At 40.6% G+C, this 25,325-nt stretch overlaps 1 protein-coding gene across 3 annotated transcripts in view; it reads right to left on the bottom strand.

Annotated features, from left to right (window-relative positions):
- The window catches only part of stard13b (StAR related lipid transfer domain containing 13b), an 88,213-nt gene extending 67,264 nt beyond the window's left edge, over positions 1-20,949 (bottom strand). The window contains exons 1-3 of one of the 3 annotated variants that reach the window (XM_028573151.1): positions 20,843-20,949; positions 20,007-20,189; positions 6,903-7,963 (exon numbers count right to left, since the gene is read on the bottom strand). In XM_028573151.1, the coding sequence (XP_028428952.1) occupies positions 6,903-7,844 (942 nt within the window). In that variant the 5' untranslated portion in view covers positions 7,845-7,963; positions 20,007-20,189; positions 20,843-20,949. Of the gene's footprint in view, positions 1-6,902; positions 7,964-9,823; positions 10,088-20,006; positions 20,190-20,369; positions 20,460-20,842 lie in introns of those variants that run through there. The other 2 variants (XM_028573153.1, XM_028573150.1) reach the window with 2 other exon arrangements.
- Between the last annotated feature and the right edge of the window lie 4,376 nt (positions 20,950-25,325).

Below are 25,325 nucleotides of genomic sequence, written 5' to 3'. Positions count from 1 at the left end.
AAATCCATTGTGTTAGCGCACAGGGCCAAAATTATGAAAATTGTGTCACTGTCCAAATATTTCCGGACCTAACTGTAAATAACGCAATAAAGGAAAGGGAAAAAGCCAAACAGCATAATATGAGCACTTTAACTTATGTTCAAGTTTCCCTCGTTCATGTATTGAGCGCCACCTCGAGGAGCCATGAAGTAGCAACGTGGAGAGCAGGGAAATCTAAAAAGAGTGCCTTATTTTATTCATTCAAATATAGATTTTTGGCGATTTTTGAGTATCGATTATCATAATGCACGAAGGACGTTATATTGCTGTATCTATATTTTGTCCCACCCCTATTTATAACACACCATAATGTAGTTGTAATATAATATAAGGATAATTTTCAAGTGTTTATTAATGCACACTAATAGCCAACAGTAACTTCTGCTATGAAGACATGTTATTTTATATTTTACTATATTATCTTTTTTTACACCAGCCAGTAGTTGCGGGTGCCCACAGGAGGAATTATAGTTGTTGACAAATACATTAATAAACACTTATATCTGCTTACAACTACATTACAATGTGTTATAAACCATTTATTAAATGTTTATACTTCTTATAAATGATAGGGGAACTTAAAGTTACGTGTTGAGATTATCAGGGTTATAACCTATTAGATGGAATCAGTATCTTTGCACAAAACTGAATTTTGCATCAGAAGACAAAATCTACATTATTTCTGATCCTCAACAATAACCATCCAGTAAAGTAAATTATCTAAATATTTAAAAATGTAATTGGGGAAACCCCCCAGTTCTCTCAAGAGAGTCATAGTGCTTGACCATTCCACTGCATTCTACTCTGGCTTTATTACATTGTTCAAATTGAGCTTTTTTTGTGATAAACCCAACTCCAGGCTTCAACAGATAGCTGTATGTGTTTCTACCATAGACTGTAGAATATTAATGGACAATGCATCCGGTTTGGCGAAGTGCTGCAAATGCGGAAGTGCCTTAAAGCTGCATTCTATCTGAATTCCAGCCGGGGGAGATACGTGTGGTTGCAAAAGGAGTTCGGTTTCTGTAGAAGTCTATGAGAAAGTGACCCTCAGTAAACATTTTCATAATGAGTTTATGGTCTCAGTCGCTAGTTTTAAGTCTTCAGCAACACAGAATGTACATTTTTTTAATTATGGTCTCGTTGATTTTAAAATCGGCGATAAAGCAGGGGGTGTTTTAGGGCTTGGCTATGATGGGATTGCCAGTGAAAGAGTGTAACGTAGAGTGTAAGGGCTCCTCCCTCACTCCTCCCTCTCGTCTAAAATTGTCACATCTGCAACCAGGATTGCTGCGCCCGTAACGGCAAACTCGACGACTCATAGCAGATCTCCACAAACCAACGGGTGACGTCACACATGCTCTGTCCGCTAATATTATACGGTCTGTGGTTTCTACAGTCAATGGTCCTTTAATGTTCATTGACTCCACCCTAATTTAAAAATGGCCTACACAAATTCCTTCTCTGGAATTAAACTAAATACTGTGACTGAGCCCTGGGTACTGCCGGTCAATTCTAAATCAAGCCATTATTCCATTTATAACATCAAGTATCTAAATGCACAATCATTTCATTGAAGGGACTGGTCACTGAATTTAGACATTGGAAACCCCCACTGTGTCTTGGACAGGGGGGTGTGGTTCCTGTCAGAAGGGCTTTGATATACTTTTGAAACTTGACACTTGTTTTAGTATTTGAATTGATTCACTGTGGGTTGACTAAAAATAGAAAAGAGAAAATGGAGTCCAAATCAGGACAGGCCAGCATGTGGCATATTTTGAGAGGTTTTGTAATCACTGTGCAATCCATAGACGGTTTACTTCCTGCAACTGTCAAAAAAATACTATTCAGTTCAAGAAATTTAAAGTTTGGTTTCATACGTCTCTGTAAATATGTTATCATTTGGCATATGTCAGTAATAATATGCCTTTCTACAGTTGTGACAAGCTTCCCACGAGCTGCAAATCATTCTCCATCAAGTAGTACATCTGACACGTTACAAACTAAGGCACTGACAAACCTGACACTTGACATTCTATGTTGCATTCTCCCTAAATTGTGAGGAATTAAGGGACCAGACACAAGACGATCCATTTACCCTGCTGACCACCCAGTGTCAGCTGACTGACCCAGCAATGGGGTAAAGGGCCTTTTTCCACTCAATCCCTTAGGAATGACCTAAATCTGGCCAATCCCCTGCTGACCTGTGAGGCCTGAAAGGTCCCCTGGGGTCACCGAGAGGAAAAAATAAAGCTTCCCTTCTCTGCTATGTCAGCCCTGCAAGCGTGGTGCTGACCAGGGAATAGCAAAGGTTTGACATGGGCTCCATATGTTTAGACAGCTCAATCCTCTGCTGTGTCTGCTTAAAGGGACAATTCACCCCAAAATTAACAATACATATTTTTCCTCCCGTCTATCAATCTAGATTGTTTTAGTGTGAGTTACCCAGTGTTGGAGATCTTGGCTGTAGAGATGGCTGCCCTCCCTCCAAAATAATGGAACTAGATGGTACTCTGCTTGTAGCGTAGTGAAAAACTCAACATCAATGTCTATTTCAGAAATGATGACCTGTAGGAACTATTTTCTTTCTTACAAACTACAACCGCCAACCATATCACCACGGAGAAGGAATCGTACTCATGGACGAGAGGCTCGTGGCCCGACATTGCTAGCTTGTGGAGATGCTAACCAATACTGCTAGCGAACATCTAATAGTTCCAACGTGAAACTGCACACAACCAGGTCATGATCTTTGGAAAGATACATTACTGTTGAGTGTTTTTTTTTTTTTTTGGCGCTTGCAGCTCAATAAGCCAAGTGCCATCTTTTAGGCTGAACTGTCTCTTTAACAAATAGAAAAACCATACTTTTGTACTTAAGACTGATCAATGACGAACTGTGGACATCCACTCCACTTGCAGTCTGCAGCTACCCCTGTAATAATAAGTGCGACAAGAATAATGTAGATTAACCTTTGCTCAAACTTTCCTCTCCATGGAAGCCTAATAATAGGATACTAGTTCAAAGAAATGAACACTAACTCCCAGAAAACCCTCCAACACACTTCAGTTTCTTTTTCCATCTTTCCAAGATATTCTCCAGGGAGAATCAGTGTCCTCACAAATTACAGACAAGATAGTCCTGCAGCTATTTATAGAATAAGAGACTTAAAGTTGACAGTTGCAGTGTTGACATTTGTGTGATTTGAAGACTTCGTTTTATATTTTAAGGTGTGACAAAATGATGGTGGTATGGTTGGTATATGGTTAGAACACTAATAACTTACAAATCGACCTGTGACCAAGAACATATAACATATTCATGGCTTTAGTTTCTTTTTATCATCCTGAGATCAATGTAGCCAAAATGTTTGCACAATTCGTTAATAAGCACCACATTCAAAGGAATGAGAAGAATTAAAAAAAAAAAGAAATGTGAGTTGCGAACAAATCCTCCCGTCTGCACCTCAGTGGGTGTACATTCCTCCAACAAATAACAAGACAGGGACTGACCTAACTGTTTGAAAGTGAGTCTATGGATATTATGTATTGATTTAAACATCTGGATTCAAGCTGTTATGATGGAAAGCACCGACCCTAATATTCTACGCCAAATTAATGTATTTTGTATGAGAAAAGAAAATGAAAGAAGCTGAAGATCTTGTGAGCTGGACTCCTAATTGATCCCTGGAGTCAGACAAACACAAATGCAAGAAACAGATGCCCTATTCTGGCACATGCTCAAGCCAAATCTGGAACACATTCACGCTGTCTCTTTTCAGTGACATCCCCACTAGGTGCTGTTTAGGTATGTGAGCACTTCTACTTAGAATGAGACACATTCCACAGAAGGCTTGACGCTCAAGTGAGACACTACCCTTAATTCATCTCTTCGTGCCTTTCCCCTCGATCCGGCCCCGGCAATTGTGTGAAGTCCTCACACCATGGCAACTGAGCTGGTATGAGTCAATCCGTTAGCTAAATTCATTAATGTTATCTTCTGGGGACAACAAAATGTGAGCTGACTATAACTTTATCAGCGCAAATTGGCCACATTGTTAACCCGAACACAGCGGCTTTGACATGGAAATGAGGAGTTAAGTGTGTGAGCTCTGGGCTCGGTGCCTAGTCTGCGCCACCCACAGAGAGTGTCACAGATCACCATGGACGTAGCAGCCGGTCATGCGAAAGGGCAATGGCTACCTGGCTACTTGGAGGAATAAATTACACTCTTAATATGCTGCGATGCAAAACAGCAACTGAACACAGCCGCTGCCATGTCTGTAGAGTAGGAAGGATAGGTAAAGAAATGTGTATTTTAAGGGCATTTAGTCACAGTTGAGCTAAATGATGCAAGCGGGGGGGGGTGGGGGGTCATGAGATGACACACAGTGGAAACACTATGCATACAGTGCCCTCATATGGTTCATATGAATAACTGCATCCATGTGCTACTCCAGTAACTTTCTACTGACACTTGAATATTTTTTATAAAAAATTCAATGTATGTTTACAATGTATCAAGAAACTATACTAAAACATGAAGTTCAATCAATACTGACTCCAGTTGGAGCATTCTGCAGTCAGGTTATTTCTTAACTTTTTGACAGAGTTGTATATCAGGTACTATCATGCCCATACTTTCAACTTCTTCATTCTCTGGTCTTTATGCTGTCGTCATTTTGTCTTTACATAAAGTTTTATAAAGAGTGTGGGGTTATTGGGATGCAGTTCAAGTGTTTTTTCTTATACAAATAAGACTCCTTTTCAAGATGAATATAGGTATTGGGCTCTTGTTTAGCTTGTTACTCTTTCTAAGCATTAGTTTTAATGATTGTTTAAGAAAAAAAATAATTTCAGTTCGGTTGAATTTTTCATTGCCTTGTGTGTGTGTGTGTGTGTGTGCGCGCGCGTGCGTGTGGAAAGTAATATGTAGTTGAGAAAAATAGCTTGTTTTCATTCTTATTTTCAATCAATTTTTCTTCCCAGCCTGTTGAAATTGAAGAGCTTCCTACAGCGATGTGGACATCGCAGCCCCCATACGATAACAGAGTTTGTGGTGTGAGAAGCATTAACCTGCTGCCCTATGATAATACAAACAACAGGCTCCCTGGATTCCCTGCATTCTTCCACTCTTCTCCAAAACAACTCATTCAAAGCAGTCATTCTGCACATAGAGCTGGCATTACCTCAACATCTTACTGAACAACACACAGAGAAGCTATTCCCCACCAGCCATTCACTCTGCCCTCTTTACATGTGCGCTACTATTTGCAGACTGTTTAAGAAAAGGAGGACAGTTAAGTAGTCATTGGATATGCTCCCTCCAGCTGTACCTGAACACATATCTAACGGATTTCAACATATTTATGAATGTTCATGTGAGGCTTTAAAAGGACAATAACAAGCAGGGATGGGAGGTTACAGGATGGTACCAACCGAGGTCAGGGTAAAGGTTGTATGAAAAAGAGACGGACATGTGCCTTGACCTGTTAAAGATAAAGAGAGCGCTTCAGTAATGGAAGTCTAAGTTCAGTGCTAATACGGCCCAGCTTTGGGCTCTGTCAAAACACCGCTGCCTGTTGAGGGAGTGGACAGAAAGCAGAAGCTGTTTGCATTCCTTCTGGATCGGCATTTCTCCAGTACAAATGTGAAGTCAGTGTACTCCTACACACTTAAACCAACTATGTATTATCTTACAGTGTAATGATGTCAGCTGCTGGGAGCTGGCAAAAATGGACTCTCCCACTGTGGTCATTTCCTTGAACAGACCAAACGAAGCTAAATAATGTTACTGCAAGTCCATTTTCTTTTAGATCACAAAGTTTTCTAGATTTCTATACACAGGGTTTTAATTGTCTTTGACTGATTTATAATCTACTTGTATTTGGGGTATTTGGGTGTATCCATCACCGAACCGTTGGATGCAACTGTATTAGCCTACTTGTCTAAAATGTTTTACTTTAATTCCCCTTAAAACACTCGTGGATTTATTACATCTGAAACACAATTTGCATATTTAACAGTGATACATTTCCATGCACACAGGATTTTCGGACACAGCTTTAAGGTATTTCACGTGTGAAATGTAAGACATCACATGAGAAAATATACACAAGACTTCACATGTGCTTTTTGTAAGGAACAAAAATCTCATAATTATGAATTAATTAATTATGAAATAATTTATCTCATGTGAAACAACATTTTGCATGTAATAAAGTGACATACGGGCACATGTGTTATTTGGACATTTCCCATGTGCGTATTTGTAGTTGTATAAGTTATTCACTGTACTCGCCAGAGGCTTGATCTTATTACAGTGGAAATCTCCGGCATCACCTCTGCATACCCGTTGGAGAAGGGAAGTTCTTGGCTTTGTCAAATTGGAAAGAATTAGATGTACTGTATACTAAGGGGCTCACTGAGAAAATTCAATAAAATATGGGACCCCTTCTTTCAATTCATTCAAGACGTGCATTTTCCAAATATCCCGGAGCGATGTACTTACTGATATGATATGACTGGCAGCAGACCAGCCCACAGCCTTTGGTTGTTGTATTTTTTTTTTTTCTTTGTCTCTTGTTTGTAGTGTTGGTATTGTCTTAATAGTGCTCTGTCTTTGCTTTAACATTTGCATTATACCCTGTTTGGACCAACTTGGCACTGTTCATTGTTTTGTCTACATCATTGTTGAAAAATTAATAAACAGACTGGGGAAAAAAGTTATTCAAATAATACATAATAAAACAATAAATAAAATGATTATAATAAATCTTGAGATTAATCAATACATGTTTAATTCTACAATGCAAAGGGCAACAGTGAAGAATCGTGGATGCCTTGAAGTCAACAACAGCATACCTCCTTGCTGCTGGTGTCCTCCTCTGCTTCATAACCCCAGTCTGTGGCCGTGGCAACCATTCCTGCTCGGACACTCGCAGCGCCGCTCGTCTTCGATTCGTCTGATTCGGCTTTGCTCCTTTCTCTGTGGTTGACAATATACTCTCTACTCTGAGGCAACTCTGGGAACACATCATCATCATCATCATCATCATCATCCTCCTCCTCCTCCAGTGAAGACTGTCCATCGTCAGAACTCTCATTGAAAAAAGCGTGGCCGTCGGCTCCGGGGGGACAGGTGTAGTGGGAGAAGGTGATGCAGCTTGGTTTGTGCTTCACGATGCGTGGGAGATCCAGGACTCTCCGGTCAGAATCAGGGACAGTCACAGGGACCGCGAGGGTAGGAGTGGAGTCCACGTGGAGGATGGGGCACGGGTCCTCTGGAGGCACAAAGACATGGCCATTTGAGATTGTCTCGAACCTCGTGAAGTCTGTTTTCAAGTCTACTGTCTGACCAGCATGATTATAAACCACCTCCTGGTCTGACTGGCCTTCTGCAACAGGAACAGGAAGTGAACAGCAGCAGTCATTTGACCTAGGTAAAGTGGTCAAAATACCTGCACCATGAAGCTGAGCCGAGGCCAGCGGACTTGGGTGCGGGGGTGCTTCACCGGGAATGACTGACTGTTCACGCTCCTGTGCACACACAACTTCTCCAAATTCATTGTTTTTATGACTGACACTAACAAAAGTCTTCTTCAGCTTGTGTATGTCCTCATCTGGCTCCAACAGCGAGCTTTGGGCTTCAGGGAGACAATCTTCCCCTCTGTGGTCTGCTGAGCCGTGAGCGGAGACAGCAGAGCTTTCTGAGGTCAACTCTTGTCTTGAGAAGGCTACTTTTTGCAATCCTGAAGCTGTCCAACACTCACATCCCTCCAAATTCACCACGGGTGGAATCTCCATTATTGTTTTATTCTACAGTTTCTCATAATTCAAAACATAAATCCACAGGTACTTGTGCTTGATGTATCGGATGGCCATTTTAAATCTGAGATGTTCAGTCAAACCACACAGCAGATGACCTGAAATAAACAGAAATGAAAATATGTGAATGGAATGTAACATCTGACAAACCCAGAGAGATGGAGATTATTTCCAAAGACAATAAAGGCACCACAGCATGTACATACTTCTTAGATTGTTTCCATAAGTCTGTGTGTCCTGTAATGAGTCTCAGTGTACTACCAGAGTTTAAGGTAGAGCTTATAGCTATATTCATCTGACTGCATGCCATCCAGCGAGAAATCTGCTGTGAAATTCAACATCTGGCTCAGGCTGGGCTGTTCAAGTCTGGATCTGTTTCACACACGATCATGGTGACATCACTGCACAGAGGAATCTGACTGCTCGGTCCCAGTCGGTGATTTACTACGCGCTACACCATTCATCAGGGCAGACGACGTCCTGGGTCGACTATGGTTAACATCCCACTCACCCCTTCATTAAGCCCTTCTTCAAAACACACCTTGGACAGGTCCAAGACATCCGAAGTGCACACGGAAAAGCAAACAATTGCATTATTGCACTGCTACAGATGATTATGATCTTGTTCAAACCACAAAGACTTTCCTCAGAGGACATTCACAGACCGGATAACTTCCAAAACAAACATAACCTACACAAGACCTGCTGAGTGTAGTCGACATGTTTCCCCCATGTTTAAACAGCAACAACACTTGACTGCATAGATGGAGGCCCAGAGATTACTCTGGAAAACAATGCGTTGTTTCAGTGTGTTTTTGTGAAATGCATAACACGGCTACAGAAAGTTAAAAGTTAAATTGATTTACATAATTTACACACGTGGCTCTGCTGTTACTGTGAGAAAGTTGCAGTTGGCAGCACCTTTACCATGGCCTTGAGACACTTGACACACACACACACACACACACATGTACACATGCATACACGCAAACACACTCTTTGGCTTTTAGGACACAAGCAGATAAAGCAACCTCAGACAAGGACACAATCTAACTCTGAAGATAATTTTTTTATAAATCTGGCAGGATAGTGGAAAACTGGAAAGTCCTCCATATATCATAGTCTGAATACAGTATAAATAATAAGTCAATTAAATGCTGTGTAGTACCTCCCGTAAAACCTGTCCCTACATGTTTTTTTTTTATTTCACCATATATCACATACATACATGACATTCAACATATCTAATCAAACCAATCCCCTACCTGTGCACCCCTCATACAAAACCTGTTACAATCATATTTGCCGTTTACCAATTTCCATCAAATTTCCATTCCTATAGTGACTTTAGGAATGCTTCCACGGGTGCCCATGTTTCAGCATATTCCATCTCATTCTCTCGCAGTTTAAAAGCTATCTTTTCCAACTTAATCATTTCAATAGCCACAGTGATACATGCTTTCTCTGTAGGTGTATTAAAAGCATTCAGTTATTCATATGACCTTCTTTGTGACCAAAGGGCTGCCTTAGATTTTTCCTGTCCCCACATGGTGAATGTGAAGGGAGTGTACACAAGATTAGGGTTCCTTCCAAGAAACCCCTCTTTTAAAAAACTCTATGCAAAGAGGCTCTCTTTATTCTCAAATGAATGCAGAGCAGATTTAACTGGAGGGAAGAAGTCACAGAGAAAAGAAAATGAACTGGAAGTGTTGACTGGCAAGCCAAGACCACAACTTATTTAGAAGAGTGAAAAAAACAAAAAACAATCCAGCATTGGAAATTGTTTTTACAGAAATGTCCCGAACAAGTCTTCTCACGCAGAAACAACCTATAGTATAACTTTATCAACTCAGCCAAGGAGGATTAGGAAAGAGAAGAAATTAGGAGCTGTCATTTCTTTCTTCATCATAAGCAGACACCAGTGAGATTCAAAGGGAAACAGAAAAAATAAGACTCACCTGTTGGGTGGAAAAAAGCTGTCTGTGTTGCCCAAACAGTGTCACCGAGAGCATGGCAAAACAGTGGCAGTGAGGCTGGTTCCTGTAAGAGCAGAGAGGGTTGCCCCTTGCCGAGCCACACTTACGTCCCCATAGGACTATTCTGCTAAGTGGCAAGCTTGTCATCACAACCACCACCCCCTTCCTCTTGCGGGCTGCAGGAGTGTTCGGTTAGCAGTGACTAAACCATTCAGAATATGCGTAAGAGCAGGGAGTGTGCGTACTCGTTGGGAGATGGAAAGAGGAAGAGAAAGGAGGCCGAGGGTGGAGGGAGAAAAGAGGGAGGGAGCGGGTGGATGGGAGGTGGAGGGAGCAGCAGTGGTTGGCACTGTAAAAGAACAAGGTGTAATGGGTTTCTTTCCAGCTCTCACTAACAGGCTGTGAGGAATGGCTTGACTTCACCAGCCCAAGCTGAGCAGGAGCAAGATGAACTGCAGCCCTGACCCATGGCTTCAAAACACCGGGCCGAGGAATGCTTTCAAGTCAAAGGGGAAAGCTGGGAAGCGCCATGATTTACTGGAGCATATTAAATATAGACGATGATATCTCCACAAGAGGATTTGATGCTGAACTGAAACCAAAAGCATGTTTCCCCAAGTTTTTATATGACACTATATTTATAAAATCTGACAAGTTGCGGTGTCACATTATATGAACTGACAGGATGTCGAATGGTACGTTAGGGCCAATCACTCACTACTGATTGATGACTCACTGTTGATTCCCATTCTGATTATTAAAAAAAGCAAAAATGGACTTGAACAATCAGGGAATATCCAAATAATCAAGTTAAATATCTTCATCTCAAATTCATCCTTTGATATCCTTGTAATATTTACTTTCTTTTCAGTGTTTTTGCCTATCATTTATGACCAGTGGTACAGAAGCTGCAAGCAATTCCCATCCGACCGACGTGAATGATAAATGATCTCACAAAAGCATTTCTTAGTAAACAATTTGCTCTTGGGCGGTGCTGAGTATAAAACATTCATTTGTTTATTCACTCGTTCATTCAGTCTCTTCACCAGGAGAGAGGTGTAAAGCCACGGCCACAAATCAACACTTGGACTCAGTTTGACCTCTGGCCTGGGGCTGACTTACTTCTCTCGTTCATAAAATATTTTGCCCATGGCTGTCATTCTCTCTCAGTAATGTTTCAAAGCTTCCTCTAGTTTTTCCTTTTTTTTTTTTTTTGTAAAAATCATCCCCAGCCTCTGCCATATGCTCTGAAAACATAAATGGAGATCCCCATAATGAGGCCTTGTTTTAGTTCAGACTGTACTGACTTCTAAAGTTATATACTAACAATCTTCAGATACTAGAGTATTTTGCCAATCAAAATTTAGATACAAGTAATGAATTACAAAAGGTAGAAATATTCTGGAATGCTCGAAGAGCCATGCTTGACACGGCAGTCATGCAATTGCAATAAATCCACTGTTTGACCGGTTGGATAAGGTAGGCCTGTGTGTGTATATGTTGTTTGTTGCCGGATCTTTTGTTCAGAGTGAGTGACATTCCTGATGTCCTTGTTGGATATCGGTGTTTAGATTTGCACTATTGTCTGAAAAGTTATATGAAAAGATAACAGGAGGCAAACAAGAGGTTTGGCTTTTGCCAACTAATCATATATAAGAATTGAAAAAAGTCCTTTTCATCATTTTATTTATTTATCTAAACAAAGTTTAAACCAAAAGGCATCTTCTTAAAATAATGTTCTTGCCTAGGTTGTGTACACACATAAATGTTTGCACAACTTGACTATGGAGCAATTGGCAGAAAATGTGCTCTGGGCTTGTTTACCCTGTCTGAGAACACTTTAGGTCAAGGAAAAATATTCATGACACAATTATAATGCTCATGACAGCCAATATAAAAACCAACCTCTTAATGACATTTTAATGTAATGTTAACACATACCGCTAAATGGTTTATTAAAGTTGGATAATTGGGTCATGAGGTATTTATGACAGGTTATGTTGTCGAGGTCAATGTCAAGTTGACATTACAAAGACATTGACAGGTTGTACTGTCTTGCTTTATGTCAAGTTGTCATAACAAAGAGATTGTTGTCTTCGTTAAAGTCAAGTTGTCATGACAAAGACATCTCGGACGATGGTAGCTTTGCATTAAAAGTGTCCTCATTTACTGAATGACACTTAATGACAGAATTGTTATGTCATAAACGTTTATGACTGTTTGTAATGTTTATGACACGTTCATGACAGTGTCGTGTCACTCTTATGTAGATATCTTCAAGTAAAGCGTAACCAAAAAAACATTTGACAAACAGTTAAACAATATGCTGCACTTAATGAATAGCAGCCTTTTCTCTGCCGGATCTATCTAAGCTGTGCAGGTGACCAGTCGAAGGCCAGTGGGAGTGAGAAGAGTTCTGCTCAAACACAGCTGGATGTTCTCACAAGCTAACCTGGGAGGCCCTGTCTGCCCACGGTTCTAGTGGACATAAGAAAGAAATAACACCCTTGGTTGTGTCAATGCAAGAAAAACACGGACTTTGCTTCCACATAGGATGGAGAGCAGCAGGGAGGAAGAAAAAGAGAACAAGGTCTCTGTGTATTTAAATTAGTCACTTTACGATAGCCAAACATCAAGCTCTGTCTCCGTGCTCCAGGCTGTCAGACTTTTGCTTACTAGCACTCACCTCAAAGTACAGCAGGGGGAGACTCCTTAATCCCCTTTTTTTCACAGTTTGCTTTTGCTTTTTCCAACATTTTAAATTGTTAAATTTTTCTTCTACACATTTTCAGCGTTTATTTCTACGTCCCATATTTTCTGATATAAAACAAAAATTAAAAACGGGTCAACACAATGGTTAATCCTGCATTCTAACTGAATTCCAGCAGGGGGCGACAAGTGTGGTTGCAAAAGGAGGTCGGTTTCTGTAGAAGTCTATGAGAAAGTGACCTACTTCTCACTTGATTTATAACCTCAGTAAACATTTTCATAATGCATTTATGGTCTCAGTCGCTAGTTTTAAGTCTTCTGCAACACAGAATGATGTTCATTTTTTGAATTATGGTCTCGGTTTTTTTTAGGGCGTGGCTATGATGTGATTGCCAGTGAAAGTGTGTAACGTAGAGTGTAAGCAGAGTGTCCTCCCTCACTCCTCCCTCTCGTCTAAAATTGTCACATCCCCAACCAGGATTGCTGCTAGCCTCGTGAGACCGTGCTGATCTCGTGAGCTCCAGTTTTCAAAAGTTCTCCAACGGAAAGTTCCCAGATGGATATGCCGAGCAAATACGAAGCGATCCATCTGGCGGAGTCAGGTTAGCTTGCTGCGCCCGTAACGGCAAACTCAACGACTCATAGCAGATCTCCACAAACCAATGGGTGAGGTCACACATGCTCTGTCCATTAATATTATACAGTCTATGAGTACAGCTGAGGTTGATAAGAATGTCATACGTTTTGCAGATAGTTAGTCATAAATCAAAGTATTGGACAAAGTCAAACTTTCATTATCTGAATTGAAGGTCTAAGTGAAGAGGGTGTCGTATGTTGTACAGATATTAAAGCTGTTTGAAGGAATATAAATGATATAAATGAAATTGACTTGACATGAGTCTCAAATACAAAGTACAATACATCACAAGTCCTCAAAATGACATGTTGTGTTTTCTGTTTTTTTTTTCATTCTAATGGTTGAAATGAAAGCTTACATCTCCTCAGTATAAATGCTAAATGTAACAGAGCTGTGTTGAATCAAATGGAAACAAGACAAGGCCTCCTGCTGCAGATCAACGCTATAACAACTATGTCAAGACAGGACTGGGGGGGGCGGTGGCCAAGCTGCTAAGGCAAACTGCCAGAGATGGCAGACATACCAAGGCCCAGACACAGATCCTCAGCAGGCAGAGAAGCTCAGTGCCAACATCTCCAGAAGCAAATCTGAGGATATTACTGTTTGTTTTTGGCTGATTTACAGAGTGATAAGAATGGTCATTGCTCAGTCTGTTCCCCATTCACTTCAGCTAGAATAGTTTAACAGATGGAAATTGTTTGACAGAGTTCATGACCCGTTCACTAAAGAATTCCAACACCTGAGGGTACAAAATACTTTTTCAGTGAATTATTCATCACAAACCAGGCTGGAAATATACATGTTTTAATATAACATTTGAATCTATGAAACTATTTGTTTCTGTTTGTGAATATCTACTGCTCTGTTCGCATTTTAGACTTGACAGTTTGACACAAGTAACATTCTGACTCAAACTTGTGCAAGATATTTCAACCCAGATTACACACAGCCATCTGATACACTGTAAAAAATATTCATCATACATCTCGGTGCTTCAAATCAACTACACTAGTTACATTAACATACACTGACTGAATATGGAGCTTAGCGCAAATTCTTTCAAGAAGAGTTCTAAATTACTTCAATCACCACTATCTCTTTCTAAAACTATTCAGCTGTTAAGAGGCGTTCACTTTTCAGTAAACCAACCAGAATTGGCCACGAAATTCATGATCCAATCACAGCATGACATCCTGCTTTAAATGTCTTCCCTCCTTGCTATCAGCTGTCTTTTTAGGTAAACGTGTAACCCTCCTCCTCCCCTTCCACCTCTGGTCATCGTCACCACGGCACCCTGAGTCCCGTTCCGGGCAGACAGCTCCTTCATTCAGTCTCCGGGTTCCCTCTCCACTATCACCGGTGTCTAGGCTCCATCTGGGGGGGTATGTTTGGCTTCAGTAATATTTACTTTAAAATACATTATTAGAACCTGCAGTGAAAATATCTGAGATTCATTTAAAAGACATGCGGCATTGCCAGGAAGAGAGGGTCTAACCAAAATACGCTGTCCATGTGCATTATGGGAAATATGAGAAACATTTTTTGGAGACTATATAACGAAATAAAAGTATATCTGCCTCTGGTGCAACCATTTTGGCCATTTGTTTTTTATATCTTTCCACCGGCCTCCAGAAGGGTTTCGCCTTCGCCGCCGGTCTTCAGAGCGTTTTCGCCTTCGCCGCAGACCTCCAGAGAATCTTCACTGTCCTGTCCGTCCTCCCAAGGGACTCAGCCTTCACCGTCCTGCTCGGTCTCCAGAGGGTAACGTCTCTTTCACTCAAAAAATGTCCAATGTCGAAGTGGAAGTCAAGAGAATAATGGCAGCGCCACACCAGTTACAGAACAACATGCATCTCAGTGTCAGTCCAAATTACGCAGAATAAGCAGTTTGAACTCACTGATGTAATGCCATTTATTTATTTTCTAAGTGTTAGTACGCTCAGTGAAACTGAGTCCAGCGCAAGGGGGAGACCCGACTCAGAGGAGGAGAGTGAGGCCAGCGTCTCCACGGCTGGTGACAGTGCGCACTGATCCGCTGCACCACGCATGGATGAAATAATGAAATAGTAAATAGAACTAGTAACAGAAATATGTGCAGAATTAAGACAGTCAAGACGGCCCAGTGTTTAGTGGACCGGGTATACCTTGTTCACTTAATAGCCTACAAATCATCCCTGGGATAAATTACACATCACATGAGTTTGCCCACCCAACACAGAGTTTGTTCCTGGGGAGATGGATCTGTGCGTCCCCCCTCATGTGTGCCATGGATGCCTGAGCCTCAGCAACTACTAACTATAAAGATACAATCTGCCTGTTCCCAGCATTAGCACAACACTTTGCGATGGTTAGCTTGTTAGCTGTGACGATATATGCTAAATGTAACGTCTCTTTGTCATTTTCAAAAAACAATTTATATCAGAAATATGGGTCTCTTTCAACCAAATTACTCCAAAACAACATTGATGTACATTGAATGGCAATCTTCGTAGGTAAAATCAATGATTATTTTCATTCATTGTTTTATTACATTTAAAAAAATTTTTTAAATGGTTTCAAAACAGCATCCTGACTAAACTTTGACATAAACAGTCTGTGATCCACTCAACATCCTCTGATCTTAACTAATACTCAAAATAATTCATAGTTTCTGCAAAAAAATTAGGTATAATGTAACATACATTAGGTTTATTGACCAGGAATAAAATAAAAAAAAAACGTGTTGAAAAAAGTGACAAAAACTTTTTTTTACGAAAATAATAAGAAACAAAAAAAACATTTAGAATTTTGACCTGGAAGGACAACAAGTTCATGGTCGACAGGAAGACAACACAAGGATTAATACTGGACTAATTTCAGAGATTGTTGTTCCCATCAGTCACTTAGACACCAAAAACATGGGTTCAAAAAGAAATAGTTACCCTTTAAGTTACTATACATCCGACCAGTGACGGACTGGGATCAAAAAACGGCCCTGGCATGTGCTACACACGGCCCTATTTCTGTCAATAGCTATCCAGGAGTGAATCTGTCCACCCACCCCACCGCAGTACAATCTTGAATATTTGTGGCTGCATGCATAAAATAATTTCAAAATTAACCAAAGACAAATAATCAGTAGTATATCAGTAGTGGCCCATAGGGGTCCATAGGGAGGCGGCCCTTCTGGCATTTGCCCAAATTCCAGATGGCTAGTCTGTCACTAGCCATCCGACCATTTAATGGTTTATGCCCTGTGAGAATGTTTTACAATGTATGAGGAGAAACACATTCTGCGCAGTCATTTCACTTGCTGTCTCTTCTCTCCCTCTTCCCCTTATCAGCGGTATCAACACGGCCGTCAAGACGGGGCAGAGGATCTGAAGTGCCTGTGGTCTTCACATGGCATAGTGAGATTAAAGTGAGGGGAAAAGAATGGAGCCAGCTGTGTTGCTGAAACATGTGGCTGTATAGTCGCACCTTTGCCTGCCAGCAACGCAACATGTCATTGCTGCACAGAACAAGCGTGAGTCTGTTAAGGCAGCAAAGACTGACAGGGGTAAAGTACATCTACAGTATGGAAATGCATTACTTTTTATCAGCTCCTTCAATGCCGATTCACATCATGCTGCATTTATATCTAAGGAAAGTATGTGTAAAATCTATTTCAGTGTTTTTTATGCTGTTGCACGCAGCATTCTTATGTAACATGAACCGTCCCCGGCTGTGGAACACAGGCGAGTACAGTGCAAAAAGTAAACATCATTAGAAAACATTCCAGCAATACCGCAGTCTGACTCAATATCTCTGCTGCTTTCCGACTCCCCTTCAGATTCCCTGCATACCACGGCCCATTGGGCAGATGTTCTGCATTATCACTTCTCTCTGCAGTCTCACTCCGTCTATCCCAAGAGCTCATCACAGAGTTGTTGTGGGTGCAAAGATAATGGCCTTAATGTTCCCACTATTCAGATGGTGTCAGAGGTGGCTATGGTGTAAATTCAAATTCACGTGTTTTTGTCACAAACTAACTGCTCCTTTAAATGTTTATGAAGCATTTTTTCATAGATGAGCAATAAGCAAACGTGGAGCTATAAGTTCTGGAGGTGATCTCATAAGTTGACTGGACACATAAACACATTAATTTAAAATTAAGATTTTTGGTTACACTTTACTTGAAGGTAATTACATAAGAAGACACTCATGAACGTGTCAAACATTATAAACAAGTCATAAACGTTTATGACATAACGCTTCTTTTAGTAAGTGTCATTCCGTTTTTGTCATGACAGGTTAGGGTTAGAGTTTATGTGTCATGACAGTGTCATGTCACTCTTATGTAGATACCTTCAAGTAAAGTGTTACCAGATTTTTTTCTCCGTCTTATTCTGTTTTTCAGAACATAGCAACCAATAGCTAACTAAAAATATCAGCTATAATAACAAGCAACTTTTCAGGGCAAATGAGAACATGGCATGGACTTTTTGTGGAATTAATAAGAATCATACATCCAACTGCTTCTATAACATCCAATCAGAACTATTACTTTTATAAATGCAGGTTTATTACTTTAATTCAAAGACAAATTAAGTGGTTTTCTTAGGTTGTCCAATCGTTCTGATTTGGCTACTAGTATAGTGTGCCTGAACTATTTGGAATTGAAGTTGAAAAGCTAATTAAATACTGAACTTTATAACCTCTGACGATCAAACCACATATCAAACACCACAAGAGCAATGTTCCCATTCACAACTTAACAGAAACCCAAAGTATGAACTAGTACATTTGTTAATTGTGCGAAAATATCTGATCTAAAAAATGAATTAAAAAAAAACGCTTTGGAACTTGGCAAATATTTGGGTAAGTGCACATTCTTGGCATTGCTCTTATTCGTGAATTCTTGGTATTTCATTGGCTCACACATTACTGCTTTCTGACAACACATGAGGGTAGCACCCGCTGCTCACCAAACGCCACAAAACAAGATGCCAGAACTTAGTTAACAGCTGTAAGGACATTCCCAAACAATGAGTGGTGCTAGGAAGATGTTCATTCTAGTGATAACGAGGGGAGACGTAAACATTGACTGAAATTATGATAAATTATACTTCTGCACAATGATTCCACAGCCTATGTACAGTATGTTATTATAGGAGGACAGGGATGATGAGAGGTGAATCAGCTCAGCCTTTCATTTGACCGGGGGTTGCCTCACAGGGATGAGGCAGCAGGCCGTCACCATCACACACACACTGAGAGCAGCTACTGTACAAATGAATTCACTCCAACAACAAGCCCTGTCCTCGCCTGCTGCAACACGCTCTGCCAGCACTCGCAATCAACCGGCAAATTCCTTCCGCTGTGAGTTGCGAGGTGGAGGGTGAGGACGGGGGGGTTTTGCCGGCTTGATGTTATGATTGGGAGTTGAGTAATTGACAGGTATGTTTGAATGCAGTGTCTGATACACACATCGCACCGCCCGCTCCCCTACTGGGGTCAACCAACAATCAAAAAGTTAGCTTCCAGCAACGTGAAGATACATGCCAAAATGACAGGGCTATTCAGAGACGACGGGGTTATTCAACACACATTGCGTGCAGCAAATCATTGATCCCATCCTTGTTTGGAAGATGTAATGTTTGGTCCAACAAGTTCTTTGAGTCAAGTCTACATGTGGCTTTTTTGGTTGAATATGTAGCCTATTTACCGTAAAAGCAAGGAAACAACTTAAATAATTTGACTGTAATTTATGACAACAAAAAGCTGCTGAGAGTACAGAAAACTGTATTCAGAGGGCTGACTTAAAGTGCTCATATTATGCTTTTTGGCTTTTTCCCTTTCCTTTATTGTGTTATATATCTTTTTTGTGCATGTTATAGGTTTACACTGCGAACAAAAATATGGTGTTTCTTGAAAATTAAACCATGTAAACCTATTCTGATATAACCTAAATACAATTATGAACCTGAAAATGAGCATAATATGAGCACACTTTAAGTCTGCCTGCTATTATTTTGCCTGAAGAGAGAAGAGATCATTAGATCAAAGCTGAGCAGTTGTCAGCTTCTTCTTTTGTCTTTGCTTGGGATGAGACGCAGAGCTGAATGGCCTTGAACGCAGCTGCCTGAAGCTGCTCACTCACAGCTGACTGTCAGCTGTGGTTTCTCTTGCCCTGGTGCAAAATAGTATAGAAGCATGCCAAAAACTCTACAAATCAAAATCAGAAACTGAAAAAGGTTGATTGCCAAGTACTTACAAGGAACCATGTATATTTTACATTTTGTTGACCTTTTTCAAATGTGTTCTTTGCAGTTTTAGATTTTTGGATACATTGACACTGCTGTTCCAGGCAGCCATTGGCTTTGGCCTTTTCAAATGAGTCTTTCATTTGAAAAGGGAGTCCCCCTTCTACTTCCCCTCACCCTATTTGAAATGCCTGTTAATAAGGCTGAAATCAGTAATTCTCTAATCTCCTCTCTCTATTATGAAGAGATTTCTCCTCTGCACCTGGGGCCAACGCTCTCATCTTTTTTTCTTTTCTGCCAGTGAGTACAGTGGAGGCTGCACTAATCTCTCTCTCTCTCTCACCTCTCTCATGGGAGAACTCCACAGCCAACAGTACGCCAGACAGTGCCTTGAGCTGCCTGCTAGCAATGTGAAACAGAGACAGATGGAGAGGCAAAACCAGACACAAAAGTATCTAATCACAGGCCATTATACTGACAAGGAAACTATGGCATTTTCAAGCTAAAGAAACATATTTTTTCATCCAAATAAAGCACCAATATGTGAAAATGCAAACATTTTCTATACATTGTAAAATACAAGTGAATGACTTACCCTGCTGCAGAGTCCTCTGTCACTTTAAACTGTAACATGGGGGAGTGAAGACAGTAGAAGAAGACCATAAATGATCCTCTGCCACTGTGATTAACCACCTCGGCCACAGCACGCTCTGGTTTAACAGGAGGGGAGTTGGCAGTGAAGGCTGCAGAGGAGGAGTGGATAAAGGTGGCCAGGGTACTGACAAACATAGGAGAGGAAATCTCATGAATGCAGAGAAAAAAACAACTACTCTCATGTAAATACACTAGAAAGGATGAGCAATTTGTCATTGGTTGAAAGCTGGAAACTCGAAATGTAAAAAGAGCTTTGATCATTTGTAATCAGTGAGTGCCGAATAAAAAATAACAAAGAAATCACCTCATTTGCATGGAGTCTCCACTCATCCTGACTTTGCTCTCAGAAAGATCAGTATAATGCAGAACAAGAGTCATCGTCTGTCAAATTGGCCACTGTGTTTCATGTACAAGAAATGTACTCACGTGTTTCTGTCTAACTATTTTGGACCAGAAAACACAGATATAAATGCCTTGGTGGGTTGTGATTAAAAACGTGCTAAAGACACTAACGTTTACATTTGGTGAATCATTTCTAGCGCTGATCCTTTAAATGCCAAAGTTCAAGTTCAGATAATGCTTTTCACACAGTATTAATAATAATAATAATAATAATAATAATTGTTATGGTGAGCAGGCGAAAGAGGACCCAAACGCAGGGAGAAGGCAGGCAGGCAGGCAGAAGGTTAGAACTCAGGGTTTTATTTAACAAAAAGCAACAGTACTACAGAGACTGGAAAAACACAGGGGGAAAAAAACACACAGGGAATAACTTACTGGAACAAAAGAACGCTGGGAAGATTTAAAAAAAACAGGGCACAAAACAGACAGGGTGGAAACATGAACTGACCAGATGAAGACACAAACAGACAGGCAAGACACAAGGAAGCAAAACAATCTGACAACAGACAAAGGGAACACAGAGGCCGCTAAATACATAAGGTAATGAGTAAACCAGGAACAGGTGAGACAACAGGTGAAACACATCAGGCCGGGGCAGGACAATCAGACAGGCGGGAAAACACAGGAAGTAAAACTAGACAAGACAAGACAGAAAACCAGACCATCAAAATAAAACAGGAACCAGAAATAATCACCAACAAACAGGAATACACAATACAAACCAAAATACACAGTTAAAACAGGATAAACAGAAACACACACTGAACAGGGGAATAAGGAACAGGAATATACAAAACCAGAGAACAATATACAAAACAGGAAACCTACAAAATTACAACAGGCAACAGAAATGTCCATAACCATCACAAATAATAATAATAATAATAATAACTTTTATTTATATAGCGCCTTTCAAGAACCCTAAGGACACTTTACAGAATTAGAGGTTTCAGGCTGTGGTGAACAGGTGGTGTTTCAGGTGTTTTCTTGTTTTTTTTAAATATGTCCAGGGATGTAGCATTGTGGATATCTGCAGGGAGGGTGTTCCAGAGGGATGGGGCTGCAACACTAAAGGCTCTGTCTACGAAGGTACAGAGTCTGGTGTGGGGAATGGAGAGCAGGCCAGCGTCTGAGGACCGCAGGTTTCGGGGTGGTGTGTATGGATGGAGGAGGTCAGAGAAGTACTGTGGGGCCAGGGGCATGGAGGGATTTGGAGGTGAGATGGAGGATTTTATATGTGATGCAGGACTTAATTGGGAGCCAGTGAAGGTGGATGAGGGTTGGGGTGATGTGTTGCCAGGTCTTGGTGTGGGTGAGGACACAGTTTTGGACATACTGGAGCCTGTCTAGGCAATCAATTGGTTTTGCTGAGGACCCCAGACAGGACTCCATTGCAGTAGTCCAAACGACAGGTAATAATGGATGTCAGAGAGTGATGGTTGGAGTCTGGAGATGTTTTTGAGATGAAAAAAGGCTGATTTGGTGATGGATTTGATGTGAGTATGGAAAGAGAGGGTGGAGTCCAGGATTACACCAAGTATTTATTGAATATGTTTGCCTATACCATTCAGATAAATAAAAAGCATATGTCAGTGTCAATACATTTTATTGAGAGTCAGTGTTAATAATTTACTTAATAATGATATATGTTTAATGTCATAATATTTATTAAAAACCTGACATGCATCATTTAAGGATGTATCAGGAGCAATGTGATGCATTCATAGGGAGATGAAAGCATAACATATCTGAGTCTGACTGATAACACTTTTTGACCATCTGCAGCATTCACTCTATATCAGGAGATGGTGACAATCAACCAATAGCTGTAACCCTATTACTTCAAACCTCTAATATTGAATTTTGATTTGTGTCTATCCTACTGTCCACTTTGTTCCCATATAATGTCCATAATTAATGCTTTTTTTTTTAAACTTTATCCTTGCACTGATATAGTTTATATTTCACTATGTTTACATTATTCTCTTATACTGTCCATATTTAATGCTGGTCTCTAGACTGTATCCTTGCACTATTGGACTTATTTGCACCATACCACCATGACACCCCCTCTCATAGAGCACCTTACCATGCAGACTGACTCACAGGGTCAGTCCCTGCCCTGTCACTGCAAGCGTCTCATGCTTATACATCTCTTATAGTAGCCTACATTCATGTGGATCTTGTCTTTTCTTGTCCATATTATTCATGTGGATTTGTTATTTTATCATCCTGTTTATGATGTATGTGTATGTTGTGTGTGATGTCTTTAAGCTACTGGGACCTTGAATTTCCCCTTGGGGATCAATAAAGTATCTATCTATATTTATCTATCGATCGATCTATCTATGTACGGTAACTGTAGCCATCATTACGTTGGCCCTGAAGTGCAAATCACGACAGCAAATAGGAAAACACGACGGCAAATATGAAAACACTTCAACAAATCTATTTATCTATCATTTATGTAACATTGTCCAATAGTTTCTAGCTTTCAGACAAATGCAGTGCAAAATATGATCAGCAAATATAATATAAATATAAGGTAAACGCTACCAGCTAATGAGCTTCCAGAGGCAGTATGATATGCAGTAAACTGCAAGTGAGAAAGGTTAAATAGTACTAAACACACAAGCTACAAGGCTACAACCAACATATGAAAAGTCATAACACCATTGATAAACACCCACTAACACAGTAAAGGTAGGTGTAAGTGTATGGAGTTATATTAGTATCTTTATTCAAGAGCGCATTCTTTCAATTTGAGAGCATTTTTCACTGATATTACGTTCAGATTTTGTAATAATTTCCCTCAAAACCTTGCTCTCACACTCAAATGGTCATGCTCGCGCTTGGATTTGCTCTGCTTGTGCTCAAACTTTGTGCTCGGACTCAGATATGTTGTTCTGTGGACAGATTTCCTGCTCTCAGCTTTGAACCTTCTCCTCACACTCAGCCTGATTCTGCGCGCTTGCAAATCTGCTGCTCTCGGATCTCTCCTGCGCGCTTGGATTTTTCTGTGTTACAACACTATCAAAATTCTACAACCAATAGAATGCCAGGTGTAGTGTTGACCAATGAAATGATCCCTGCCCCGTTGAGGGTGCGTTCGTTTTATGTGAGAACATCCGTTGCGGCCCGGCTCCTATGTAACCATGGGTCTGTAACCCAAGTTTATTTAACAACGCCGTCCATCGCTTTATTATTAGTATATGTCAATAATGTGCACAGAATGGTCGACGGTCTTTCACCTGCACCCATCAGGAAACGGGAGAAAGCTTTGAAGTGGGACATATCAAGTTACGTAGCTACACAACAATGAGGGTGAGTAACATAAATTAAGCACATAGCATATGGCGCTAGCCTAGCTTGATGTCTGTAAACAAATAGCTTTTCTTTAAATCAGTAGTTTAGCTAGCTAGATTGAACGACATATGACGGACAGCATGTGTGTATTTACAACTGGTATTTAATGACACCACTTTGTAATTTGTCCTCGTTTGGTTAACCATGTTCCTGGGAGCAAAAGCTAGGAGAAGGTTCAAAGCTGAGAGCAGGAAATCTGTCCACAGAACAACATATCTGAGTCCGAGCACAAAGTTTGAGCACAAGCAGAGCAAATCCAAGCGCGAGCATGACCATTTGAGTGTGAGAGTAGGGCTGGGCGATATGGACCAAAAGTCATATCCCGATATATTTTGGCTGAATATCGATATACGATATATATCCCGATATTTTTTTCCGCAAAGTGAGAGCAAATGTTCAGTCAAAGCCAAAATCAAATATGACATGTCACAAGTAGTTTCATAGAGACAGTTGCAAAATCAAATAAATAATAAACCGGTTTCTTCACCTGGTTCATGATTAAATGCTCAGCTGTTCAAATAACAATAAAATGTAAACCTAAATACTGTATAACAGGAGTACCTTTTTTGAAATCAAAGCTCCATATTTGTGATTCGTTCCAAAGGTCAATTAAGCTTTTGATATTAATATAATCTACTTTGTTCAAAATGTAATGCCTCATGCCTGTAAGCCTAGGTTTATAGTCCCATTCTTCCACTTGATACTGCTTCCACTTAAGTAAACTAAAAGATGAACTATCGACTACAAAACAAAGAAACTAATTAATGTGTTAATACAAAGAATATTTATTATGATCGGTTCACAGATCTGAGTTCAAACGGAAACTTCACCCTTCTGAACTAAGAGTTTCTGCTTCAAGGTGAAGTTTAAAACAGACTGAAATGTCCAGGCTCATTCCTCCACTATTTATTTCTGTATGTATTTATGCGTTACATGTCATTTTAACGGGCACTGAGCTCCAGATCCTGCAGCTGCAGACGGTCTCTGCTGCCCGCTGTAGCTTCTCTCCGTCCGCCCGCCTGCCGCCGGCAAACTTAGTGGAACTTTCCGCCGATATCGACATACAGGTCGTCCTGGACTACGTGTAAGATCCTACCGATCACCACTCTGTCTTTGGCTGGTCCGATTTGGATCAGCGGGGACCGGCTTGCAGCAGCGAGGCAAAGCTGTTTTTTCCCCGGGGGAAGAGACGCTGCGGCCGGCCACGGAGCTCTCCGCCTCCCGCTGCCGCCGGAGCTCAGGTTGCTGGTTGAAGGCGGCATACATAATCATAAAACACATTGTCACCTGTTAAATGTTATTCATTGCTGTTTGTTCTTTTCATTTCCTCTATCGAACATAATTAAGCAGTACAAAAGTCCGGCATCTTTAGCGTTGATCTGAATGCTTCGGACCTCTGTTCCAAGATGGCGGCGGTTTTGACGTATGTTTAGAACCTCAAGGCGACATCTGTGTATATATCTATGGGAGCAAGGATCACATTTGAACTATA

Source organism: Perca flavescens, chromosome 3, assembly GCF_004354835.1.
Source record: "Perca flavescens isolate YP-PL-M2 chromosome 3, PFLA_1.0, whole genome shotgun sequence".
Classification (NCBI taxonomy): Eukaryota; Metazoa; Chordata; class Actinopteri; order Perciformes; family Percidae; genus Perca; species Perca flavescens.
The sequence above is the reverse complement of the archived record's forward strand: the minus strand, read 5'-3'. Positions and strand labels throughout refer to the sequence as shown.